Below are 12,547 nucleotides of genomic sequence, written 5' to 3' on the forward strand. Positions count from 1 at the left end.
GTACAACTTGCCCTCTCGTGGCCCAAGGACTGGCACAAGTTGCATTTCAGAACATCACAGGACATGCTTAAATGTCTGGCTGAACCACATCTATGGCACAAGGTTGGCTGCCCATAGTAAAAACAATTTCCTTTTTCTCTTCCTATGAAGAAGGAGTTGGGCAAATGCTTTGTCACATTGCCATGTCGCCAAAGTCTGACTTGCACCTTCCAACCTCCAACCCAAATTTCTTCTGAGTCCATAATTCTTGTAGGTGGAGCCAGTACTTCGCATTGTCTGCCAAGCCATATCAGAATATCTGATATTGGGACTGATTCGTGTCTGAAAAGAATTGTCACCGACTTTGTTTCCGGTTTGGACACAGGAATAGCAGCAAAGGACTTCCATAATTCTGAATTTTTAAGACTCTCATACAGTATTTTGTCCAGAAATAGTCCAGAGCCTGAGGTCTCTTAAAGCTGACATCGTATTCACATGAACCTGGAACATGGATAAGGGCATAAATGTCATCTGCACTGAAGCCCAAAGATTCTTTCAATAGATGTTTTCCTACAAAAATCCTGTCAGGCTTCATCTCCTCTGCACCCTTATATCTCAATTTTACCACGTTCCTCCTTTTTAAAGGTTGTGCATTTCTGGTCACAGCGCTCACAAAGGATCTCCCACTCCAGGCTGAAGGGGGTGCTGTGTGAACTGGGGTTACCTTGATGCCATTACTTTTCTTTACCCCATCTTCTGATTGGGCCACTCTATCAGGAACTGTTTGGATAGGAGCAAAACTTTCAGTCTCTACAACCTTAACTTCACTCCCAGGCACTATAGGGTTAATGCAGTCGCCATTGCTACTAATTACCACCTGCTGTTCTCTCTCAGAGTTCTGAATCCCAGGACCAGCTAATAAGCATGGGTGTGGTTCTGTAAGTCCAGGTGAGCATGGGTTCTCTGGCTCACTGCTCTCAGCAGCAGCAAACTCCATTTCCAGCTGATCTCCTCTCACAGTTTCTAGGTTCTTGCTTTGCTGCTCTCCAGATTTCTTTGTAATTTCTTTAACTTCTCCCAGCGTGGGAGTCTGAGATAACCCAACATCACAGGTGTCTGCTGCTTTCTTTGCATGCAATGGTCTTTTAATCAGATCTTCTGCTACTTCTGATATTAACCCCTGGGATGCTGGAAGCTCTGGAACAGATCCTTGCTCACAGTCTGATACACCCTGAGGTGAGTCCCCTTCCCTGAAGTCTTTGGACCCTATTACAGGGCTGTTACCTTCTCCTGTGGAAACCTTTAGCCTCCGGTCCTTTGCTTTCTTTTTTTTTGTAACTTTACCCTTTGGGGTTTTCTTAGCAGTTGGTGGAATTAAACTGTCAGGATCTGAATCTGAATTTTCCTGGGATAAGTTCTCTGTTTTATCTTTAGACTTTGCAGACTTGTTCTGGGATCTAGTTTCTCTCCTACTTCTTATACTGTAGGCGTCACCAAACTTATCTTTTCTTGTGAGCATTTAATGGGGTTTTGGCTTCCGTTTCCACAATATAAATCTGCACTTTGCTCTGCACCCTGCTCAGCACTTTGTTCTGCACCCCGCACTGCGCCCTGCTCAGCACCCTGTTCAGCATTTTGCTCAGCACCCTGCTTGGCACTTTGCTCAGCACCCTGTTCAGCACTGTGTGTTAGCATTTCAATAGTTTTTAAAAGGGAACGTTTCTGTTTGACTGGAACCCCTGTTATTTTAGCAATCTCAACCTCCAACCGGGTTAATTCAACATGCAGACGCTGTATTTGCTTCTTGCGCACGTCTACCTCACGACCACGACATCTCTTTAATTTAATATTTTCTATTTCCAATTCTTCTACCTTCCTGTTATACTTCTTCAATAAAGCTTGTTTCTCTTCTTTTTTAAGCAGATTCTGTTCTGCCCATTCCTTTCTCTCCAAACTCTCCTGTACCTTGTATTCAGCCTCACCAAGGCCTACGCCACTGCTGCAGCCTGCAGCCTCTCCTACTTCCATCTCCAACTCACAGCCACCAACCCCTGGGTCTAAGGCCATCCTGGCTCCCCTGCAGGAGCTCACCTGCAGCCCATCCTGGAGGAGTTATAGGGAGAGGTTATATGGGGCAATAGGAGGAGTTATAGGGAGCGGTTATATGGGGCAATAGGAGGCGTTATAGGGAGGGGTTATATGGGGCAATAGGAGGAGTTATAGGGAGAGGTTATATGGGGTAATAGGAGGAGTTATAGGGAGCGGTTATATGGGGCAATAGGAGGAGTTATAGGGAGCGGTTATATGGGGCAATAGGAGGCGTTATAGGGAGGGGTTATATGGGGTAATAGGAGGAGTTATAGGGAGCGGTTATATGGGGCAATAGGAGGCGTTATAGGGAGGGGTTATATGGGGTAATAGGAGGAGTTATAGGGAGCGGTTATATGGGGCAATAGGAGGAGTTATAGGGAGAGGTTATATGGGGCAATAGGAGGAGTTATAGGGAGCGGTTATATGGGGCAACAGGAGTTATAGGGAGGGGTTATATGGGGTAATAGGAGGAGTTATAGGGAGCGGTTATATGGGGCAATAGGAGGAGTTATAGGGAGAGGTTATATGGGGCAATAGGAGGAGTTATAGGGAGCGGTTATATGGGGCAATAGGAGTTATAGGGAGGTTTTATATGGGGTAATAGGAGGAGTTATAGGGAGCGGTTATATGGGGCAATAGGAGGCGTTATAGGGAGCGGTTATATGGGGCAATAGGAGGAGTTATAGGGAGAGGCTATATGGGGTAATAGGAGGAGTTATAGGGAGAGGTTATATGGGGCAATAGGAGGAGTTATAGGGAGGTTATATGGGGTAATAGGAGAAGTTATAGGGAGAGGTTATATGGAGTAATAGGAGGAGTTATAGGGAGGGGTTATATGGGTAATAGGAGGAGTTATAGGGAGCGGGTATATGGGTAATAGGAGGAGTTATAGAGAGAGGTTATATGGGGCAATAGGAGGAGATATAGGGAGAGGTTATATGGGGCAATAGGAGGAGATATAGGGAGGGGTTATATGGCGTAATAGGAGGAGTTATAGGGAGGTTATATGGGGTAATAGGAGGAGTTATAGGGAGAGGTTATATGGAGTAATAGGAGGAGTTATAGGGAGGGGTTATATGGGTAATAGGAGGAGTTATAGGGAGCGGGTATATGGGTAATAGGAGGAGTTATAGAGAGAGGTTATATGGGGCAATAGGAGGAGATATAGGGAGAGGTTATATGGGGCAATAGGAGGAGATATAGGGAGGGGTTATATGGGGCAATAGGAGGAATTCTATATATATTTTTTTCTCATGGTGATCTATTGCCACCTTCTGTCCATTGTTAGGAACTGCAGCATAAAGGGATCCCCAGCCTGCTCTCACTGTCTGCTGTGCTGTGATTCTCAAATCCTCCAGGTTTTTGTCTGTATAAAGCACATCGTTCCCAGAGGTTTGTTTGTATTCAGAAAATGCTCTAGCTAGTTTCTATTTCCAGCTCAGCGGGTTCATTATCAGGGGGCTGGAAGTGTATCGAGATACTCAACATCATTATACAGCGCGGCATGTTCCTTATTAGTGTATAGAGATACTCAGCATCATTATACAGCGCAGCGTGTTCATTATCAGTGTATAGATACTCAGCATCATTATACAATGCAGCGTGTTCATTATTAGTGTATAGAGATACTCTGCATCATTATATAGTGGGAAGTGTTTATTATCAGTGTGTAGATACTTATCATCATTATACAGTGCAGTGTGTTCATTATCAGTGTATAGAGATACTCAGCATCATTATACAGCGCGGCATGGTCCTTATTAGTGTATAGAGATACTCAGCATCATTATACAGCGCAGCGTGTTTATTATCAGTGTATAGATACTCAGCATCATCATACAGCGCGACGTGCTCACTGCCCGGTAGATGAAGAAAGACACGAGGCAGATATACATCTATATAAATTTATATATAGCAATACACTTGATATAATACAGGTAGTCGGAGAATTCAATTCTACATATAAGTATCAATAACAAAAATATATATATTGCAGTGCCTGTATCCCACCCAATGGTTACAGCGAGTTATTGCTGTGAGCTTATAACTGACTGTTTGTAAGGAGAGGGTCTCTCTCTAGCACAGGCCGGGACGCCTGTTACTGCCCCAGGGACCCTCAGTGCGTAGGTACATTTCTATGTGTGTCTCTCAGCTCTCTCTCTCTCTCTCTCCGCTCTTTCTCCTGTGTCTCTCCTCTCCGCTCTTTCTCCTGTGTCTCTCCTCTCAGCTCTCTCCCCTTTGTCTCTCCTCTCAGCTCTCCCCCCCCGTGTCTCTCCTCAGCTCTCTCTCCCATGTGTATCTCAGCTTTCTCCCCCATGTCTCTCTTCAGCTCTCTCTCTCCCCCCTCTCCCCTGGGGCTCTCGCTCTCCGTCTCTCTCCTCTGTGTCTCTCCCCCCCGTGTGCATCTCTCTCTATTTTTCTTTTTTAATTATTCACTGCCTTTCTCTTTTAATTCCCAATAACACTCTTCTTTCCCTCCCTCTTTCCTTCTTTCCCTCCCTTCCCTATTTCCCTCCCTTTTCTTCTTTCCTCCCGCTTTCCTCTCCCTCCCTCTTTCCTACTCTCCCTCCCTCTTTCCTACTCTCCCTCCCCTCTCTCCTTTCCTTCCCTCACCTCTCTCAGTTAGGACTCTTGTTCTCTCCTCTTGTACGTACCTCTTTATCCCCCTCTCCTTCTCCAATTCCTATATTCCCTCCCTTCTCTTCTCATTTCCTATCTCTCCTGGATTTCTCTCTTCTCCCTCCCTCCCTCTGCCACCTTCTTTCTTACCTCTAACTCTCCATCTCCCACTCTTTACCCCACCACTCTGTTCCCTGTCTCTCTTCACCCTCCCTTCCTCTCCCCATTCTCTCTTCCCCCTCCCTTGCTTCTCTGCCCCACCTCCCTCTGCTCTATCTCCTTCCCCTTTCTCTCCTCCCCCTCCTTGTCTCCCTTCTTTCTTACTATTCACTCCTCTCTGTCCCATGCTTTCCCCTCCTTCTCTCACTTCTCCCTTCCCTTCTTCTCTCCCTTTCATTCCCTCCTATCTCCCCCCTTCCCTCTTACTATACTTCCACTCCACTCTCCCTTCCCTTTAGTCCCCCTCCTCTCCCTTCACTCCCCTTCCTTCTCTCTTCTCTCTTTCTTACAATTCCTTCCTCTCTCCCCTCCCTTTCATCCCCCTCCCTTCTCTCTTTACACCACCTCCTTCTCTCCCTCCTCTCTTTCTTACCATTCCCTCCTCTCTCCCCCTCCCTCCTCTCTCCCCCTCCCTCCTCTCTCCCCCTCCCTCCTCTCTCCCCCTCCCTCCTCTCTCCCCCTCCCTCCTCTCTCCCCCTCCCTCTCTCCATGGTGCTGAAGCTGGGTGTATAGTGCTAGTGGTTTTGCAGTGCAGTGTTCCAGGGGCTGCCTCGTAGCTCAGGACGGCTTGCGTGGTCTCCCCTTCCCCTCCTGCAGACGTGGGATTTTTTTGGGGGGAGGGAAAAGCGGTGTCACCCTAAATTCCTCCTCCTATTGGGATTCACCAGTCGGGGTCACACAGTAAGATTGAGGATTTTTTGCATCTCCCTGCAAATAAAGGGGGGGGGGGTGAAATGCCATGATACCCAACCACTGTGTCACCGTGCAGGGGGGGGGGGGGGAATGTGAGGAGGTGGGACAAGGGGGGTGGGGGAGGGACAGACTCCATGTCCCATAGCTCCATCCTGTCTGTGTCACTGTGTCACCCTGCGGGGGGAGGGACAGACTCCATGTCCCATAGCTCCCTCCTGCCTGTGTCACTGTGTCACCCTGCGGGGGGAGGGACAGACTCCATGTCCCATAGCTTCCTCCTGTCTGTATCACTGTGTCACCCTGCGGGGGGAGGGACAGACTCCATGTCCCATAGCTCCCTCCTGTCTGTGTCACTGTGTCACCCTGCGGGGGGAGGGACAGACTCCATTTCCCATAGCTCCCTCCTGTCTGTGTCACTCTGCGGGGGGAGGGACAGACTCCGTGTCCCATAGCTCCCTCCTGTCTGTGTCACTGTGTCACCCTGCGGGGGGAGGGACAGACTCCATTTCCCATAGCTCCCTCCTGTCTGTGTCACCCTGCGGGGGGAGGGACAGACTCCATGCCCCATAGCTCCCTCCTGTCTGTGTTACCCTGCGGGGGGAGGGACAGACTCCATGTCCCATAGCTCCCTCCTGTCTATGTCACTGTGTCACCCTGCGGGGGGAGGGACAGACTCCATGTCCCATAGCTCCCTCCTGTCTGTGTCACTATGTCACCCTGCGGGGGGAGGGACAGACTCCGTGTCCCATAGCTCCCTCCTGACTGTGTCACCCTGCGGGGGGAGGGACAGACTCCGTGTCCCATAGCTCCCTCCTGTCTGTGTCACTGTGTCACGCTGCGGGGGGAGGGACAGACTCCGTGTCCCATAGCTCCCTCCTGTCTGTGTCACTGTGTCACCCTGCGGGGGGAAAGACAGACTCCATGTCCCATAGCTCCCTCCTGTCTGTGTCACTATGTCACCCTGCGGTGGGAGGGACAGACTCCATGTCCCATAGCTCCCTCCTGTCTGTGTCACTATGTCACCCTGCGGGGGGAGGGACAGACTCCATGTCCCATAGCTCCCTCCTGTCTGTGTCACTGTGTCACCCTGCGGGGGGAGGGACAGACTCCATGTCCCATAGCTCCCTCCTGTCTGTGTCACTGTGTCACCCTGCGGGGAGAGGGACAGACTCCATGTCCCATAGCTCCCTCCTGTCTGTGTCACTGTGTCACCCTGCGGGGGGAGGGACAGACTCCATGTCCCATAGCTGCCTCCTGTCTGTGTCACTGTGTCACCCTGCGGGGGGAGGGACAGACTCCATGTCCCATAGCTCCCTCCTGTCTGTGTCACTGTGTCACCCTGCGGGGGGAGGGACAGACTCCATGTCCCATAGCTCCCTCCTGTCTGTGTCACTGTGTCACCCTGCGAGGGGAGGGACAGACTCCGTGTCCCATAGCTCCCTCCTGTCTGTGTCACTGTGTCACCCTGCGGGGGGAGGGACAGACTCTATGGGACAGGGACTCACCGGAGTGCAGGGTTTGGAGTTATTATGAGCGTATAGTAGCATTCCTATGTCATTCTGACCAGCTTCCAGCGCAATAGACAGAGCTGTGCTTCCATCCTGTAATATAGATATATATATATATATATTGCATCTCGATTTCAAAGAGCTTTACAGTTATACACGGTGCAGCCACCTCTGGGGCGGGATCCTGAGTAATATCTGTGTATTATACAGCGCCTTTCTATTACAGTTATACACGGTGCAGCCACCTCTGGGCGGGATCCTGAGTAATATCTGTGTATTATACAGCACCTTTCTATTACAGTTATACACGGTGCAGCCACCTCTGGGGCGGGATCCTGAGTAATATCTGTGTATTATACAGCGCCTTTCTATTACAGTTATACACGGTGCAGCCACCTCTGGGGCGGGATCCTGAGTAATATCTGTGTATTATACAGCGTCTTTCTATTACAGTTATACACGGTGCAGCCACCTCTGGGGCGGGATCCTGAGTAATATCTGTGAATTATACAGCGCCTTTCTATTACAGTTATACACGGTGCAGCCACCTCTGTGGCGGGATCCTGAGTAATATCTGTGTATTATACAGCGCCTTTCTATTACAGTTATACACGGTGCAGCCACCTCTGTGGCGGGATCCTGAGTAATATCTGTGTATTATACAGCGCCTTTCTATTACAGTTATACACGGTGCAGCCACCTCTGGGGCGGGATCCTGAGTAATATCTGTGTATTATACAGCGCCTTTCTATTACAGTTATACACGGTGCAGCCACCTCTGGGGCGGGATCCTGAGTAATATCTGTGTATTATAAAGCGCCTTTCTATTACAGTTACACACGGTGCAGCCACCTCTGGGGCGGGATCCTGAGTAATATCTGTGTATTATACAGCGTCTTTCTATTACAGTTATACGCGGTGCAGCTACCCCCGGGGCGGGATCCTGAGTAATACCTGTGTATTATACAGCGCCTTTCTATTACAGTTATACACGGTGCAGCCACCTCTGGGGCGAGATCCTGAGTAATATCTGTGTATTATACAGCGCCTTTCTATTACAGTTATACACGGTGCAGCCACCTCTGGGGCGGGAACCTGAGTAATACCTGTGTATTATACAGCGCCTTTCTATTACAGTTATACGCGGTGCAGCCACCCCTGGGGCGGGCTCCTGACCCTATCCCCGCCCCCCTTGCTCACATTGTCGGTAAGTGTCATGTCACAGGCCGGCACTGCCAGGAGCAGGCTGATGATGTCCGCGTGCCCGTGTTCACACGCACACATTAGCGCGGTGGAGCCGTCATGATCCTGCAGGTTAACGTCCGCCCCGCACGTGAGCAAAGCGCGCACCACATCTAACCGCCCGTGGCTGACCGCCAGCATCAGAGCCGTCTGCCCTGCCTGGGAGGGGGGGAGAGAGAGAGAGAGTGAGGGGGAGGCTGGCACTGCTGCTGCCCGCGCTGTACCTGTGCTGTGTATACATGGCATGGTGTAGTAGTGTGTGAGGGGGAGGCTGGCACTGCCGCTGCCCGCACTGTACCTGTGCTGTGTATACATGGCATGGTGTAGTAGTGTGTGAGGGAGAGGCTGGCACTGCCGCTGCCGGCGCTGTACCTGTGCTGTGTATACATGGCATGGTGGGGTAGTGTATGAGGGGAGGCTGGCACTGCCGCTGCCCGCGCTGTACCTGTGCTGTGTATACATGGCATGGTGGGGTAGTGTATGAGGGGGAGGCTGGCACTGTGTATACATGTCACGGTGTAGTAGTGTGTGTTAGGGGGGAGGCTGGCACTGCCCGCTGTGTTGGTGGAGGGTGGCACTGCCCGTGCTGTGTTGGTGGAGGGTGGCACTGCCCGCGCTGTGTTGGTGGAGGGTGGCACCTGGCTGGCTCTGCAGTTGACGTCCCCCAGGCGCAGCATCTGTGTGACTGTCCCCATGTCCGCTTCAGATCGAAAAGCCGCCAGAGCTGTGAGCATGAGGGGAGTGAAGCCGGCCTTATTCTGTCTGTTCACATCACACAGGCCTGAGGGGGAGAGCGCGAGGAGGGGGAGATACAGGGGAGGAGAGAGGGGGAGGAGGGGAGGAGACAATAAATTTCCAGTATCGTCTGGTCATGGGACGCAGCCATCTTGTATCTCTGATGCCATTGCGTCATCAATATGGCTGCCCCTGTCCCTCCCTGCTAATTCCTGTACATCTATGACATCACAGCTTCCACATTGCTGGCTTCAGTCCCCCCCCACTTCCTAGTTCCTGCGTAACAATGACATCACGAGTTCAAGATGGCGTCCTCTTTCCCTTCACTGGCACTTCCTGTCTAGCAGTGACATCACCACTTAAAAATGGCCGCCCATCTGCGCAGCCCCCTGCATACGCCCGACATCCCAGATTGAGTATGGCCACCGTCTCACCTAGCTTCCTGTCCAGGTTATGACATCACAGCTTTAAAATGGCCACGCACGCCACAGCTTCCTGTCTGCCAATCACATCACAGATCCAATATGGCTGCCCCCCTCACAGCAGCTTTTTGTCTACCTATGACATTAAATATGGCCGCCCCACTGCTCTTACCCGTCTCCAGCAGCTGCCTGACGACCGTGAAGTTGGACTGGGACACCGCGTAGTGGACGGCCGTGTTGCCTTTGGCGTCGGCCATATTGACGATGGCCTCCAGCAGGCGCGGCGACATGGCGCGGAAGACCGTCAAGTGGTGGCGAATCACGGCGGGCTCCGCCTCCTTCTGCCTCAGGATCGTCATCCACTCCTGCAGCACGGCGGCGTGCGCTGCTTTCTAACCACACAGCCGCCATCTTTAAAGTGGCATGGAAATATTCCCCACCGTCCCAAATACATTGTCCCAAACTATTCCCCTGGTGACAAACGCTCATTACTTGCCCCTATAAGAAACCCCCTGCTTTCCACTTCTGAATCCCAGAGAAACAGCCGTGTCAGATAATTTGTGTGGGGCTTCTTATATGGCCACCGTTGGGAATTCCCTTGGCTTTGGGATCTCTCCCGAGTCCTGGCCTGGATCCCCTAATGCTGTGTATTGTGTGGGCAAACCTATTAACCATCCTATACTATGAGACTGGCATTACAGAGTAGGGTTTATATGACTGAGTGGTTTCTCTGTGGCATATCCCATATACAGCTCAACCCCGTTATAGCGCGGACCTGTTACAACGCGGATCCGCATATAGCGCGATGTGAGCGTGGCTCCCAGTTTTCGTATTTATGAATACTGTACAACACGATTATTGGTGTCTTAAATACAATACATACAATTGTACATTATTTCTAACGCGATCCGCTTATAGCGCGATGTGATTCTCTGGACCCCAAGCACAGCGTTATAAGGGGGCTGAGCTCTACTGTGTGGTCTTTAGTAGGACTGTGAATGTAATTAATGTCCCATAGACGTGTCTTACCTTCTCGGTGTCTGTGAGTGCTGTCGGGTCGTCTAAAGATTTCTGTAGGGCCACACAGCCAGAGATGAGAACATTACTCAGCTCCACCCTGTAAATTGGAGGAGGTTGACACAGTGAAGGGAGCTATGGGACATGGAGTCTGTCCCTCCCCCCGCAGGGTGACACAGTGACACAGACAGGAGGGAGCTATGGGACATGGAGTCTGTCCCTCCCCCGCAGGGTGACACAGTGACACAGACAGGAGGGAGCTATGGGACATGGAGTCTGTCCCTCCCCCGCAGGGGGACACAGTGACACAGACAGGAGGGAGCTATGGGACATGGAGTCTGTCCCTCCCCCGCAGGGGGACACAGTGACACAGACAGGAGGGAGCTATGGGACATGGAGTCTGTCCCTCCCCCCGCAGGGTGACACAGTGACACAGACAGGAGGGAGCTATGGGACATGGAGTCTGTCCCTCCCCCCGCAGGGTGACACAGTGACACAGACAGGAGGGAGCTATTGGACATGGAGTCTGTCCCTCCCCACGCAGGGTGACACAGTGACACAGACTGGGCGCTATGGGACATGGAGTCTGTCCCTCCCCCCGCAGGGTGACACAGTGACACAGACAGGAAGGAGCTATTGGACATGGAGTCTGTCCCTCCCCCGCAGGGTGACACAGTGACACAGACAGGAGGGAGCTATGGGACATGGAGTCTGTCCCTCCCCCCGCAGGGGGACACAGTCAGGAGGGAGCTATGGGACATGGAGTCTGTCCCTCCCACCGCAGGGTGACACAGACAGGAGGGAGCTATGGGATATTGAGTCTGTCCCTCCCACCGCAGGGTGACACAGTGACACAGACAGGAGGGAGCTATGGGACATGGAGTCTGTCCCTCCCCCCGCAGGGTGACAGTCACACAGGCAGAAGGGAGCTATGGGAAATGGAGTCTGTCCCTCCCCCTGCAGGGTGACACAGTGACACAGACAGGAGGGAGCTATGGGACATGGAGTCTGTCCCTCCCCCGCAGGGGGACACAGTGACACAGACAGGAGGGAGCTATGGGACATGGAGTCTGTCCCTCCCCCGCAGGGGGACACAGTGACACAGACAGGAGGGAGCTATGGGACATGGAGTCTGTCCCTCCCCCCGCAGGGTGACACAGTGACACAGACAGGAGGGAGCTATTGGACATGGAGTCTGTCCCTCCCCCGCAGGGTGACACAGTGACACAGACTGGGCGCTATGGGACATGGAGTCTGTTCCTCCCCCCGCAGGGTGACACAGACAGGAGGGTGCTATGGGACATGGAGTCTGTCCTTCCCACCGCAGGGTGACACAGTGACACAGACAGGAGGGAGCTATGGGACATGGAGTCTGTCCCTCCCCCCGCAGGGTGACAGTCACACAGGCAGAAGGGAGCTATGGGAAATGGAGTCTGTTCCTCCCCCCGCAGGGTGACACAGACAGGAGGGAGCTATGGGACATGGAGTCTGTCCTTCCCACCGCAGGGTGACACAGTGACATAGACAGGAGGGAGCTATGGGACATGGAGTCTGTCCCTCCCCCCGCAGGGTGACACAGTGACACAGACAGGAGGGAGCTATGGGACATGGAGTCTGTACCTCCCACCGCAGGGTGACACAGTGACACAGACAGGAGGGCGCAATGGGACACGGAGTCTGTCCCTCCCCCCGCAGGGTGACACAGTGACACAGACAGGAGGGAGCTATGGGACATGGAGTCTGTCCCTCCCTCCGCAGGGTGACACAGTGACACAGACAGGAGGGAGCTATGGGACATGTAGTCTGTCCCTCCCGCCGCAGGGTGACACAGTGACACAGACAGGAGGGAGCTATGGGACATGGAGCCTGTCCCTCCCCCTGCAGGGTGACACAGTGACACAGACTGGGCGCTATGGGACATGGAGTCTGTCCCTCCCCCCGCAGGGTGACAGTCACACAGGCAGAAGGGAGCTATGGGAAATGGAGTCTGTCCCTCCCCCCGCAGGGTGACACAGTGACACA

The 12,547-nt window shown here is 52.4% G+C and overlaps 1 protein-coding gene across 1 annotated transcript in view; it reads right to left on the reverse strand.

Annotated features, from left to right (window-relative positions):
- Positions 1–5,376: 5,376 nt before the first annotated feature.
- Positions 5,377–12,547, reverse strand: part of KANK2 (KN motif and ankyrin repeat domains 2) — a 71,438-nt gene continuing 64,267 nt past the window's right edge. Inside the window, exons 9-14 of the mRNA XM_075577485.1 lie at positions 10,538–10,625; positions 9,681–9,900; positions 8,990–9,132; positions 8,310–8,510; positions 7,107–7,202; positions 5,377–5,616 (exon numbers count right to left, since the gene is read on the reverse strand). Coding sequence (XP_075433600.1) covers positions 5,560–5,616; positions 7,107–7,202; positions 8,310–8,510; positions 8,990–9,132; positions 9,681–9,900; positions 10,538–10,625 — 805 coding nt within the window. The 3' untranslated portion in view covers positions 5,377–5,559. The remainder of the gene's footprint in view (positions 5,617–7,106; positions 7,203–8,309; positions 8,511–8,989; positions 9,133–9,680; positions 9,901–10,537; positions 10,626–12,547) is intronic.

This window comes from Ascaphus truei, chromosome 20, assembly GCF_040206685.1.
Source record: "Ascaphus truei isolate aAscTru1 chromosome 20, aAscTru1.hap1, whole genome shotgun sequence".
Lineage (NCBI taxonomy): Eukaryota > Metazoa > Chordata > Amphibia > Anura > Ascaphidae > Ascaphus > Ascaphus truei.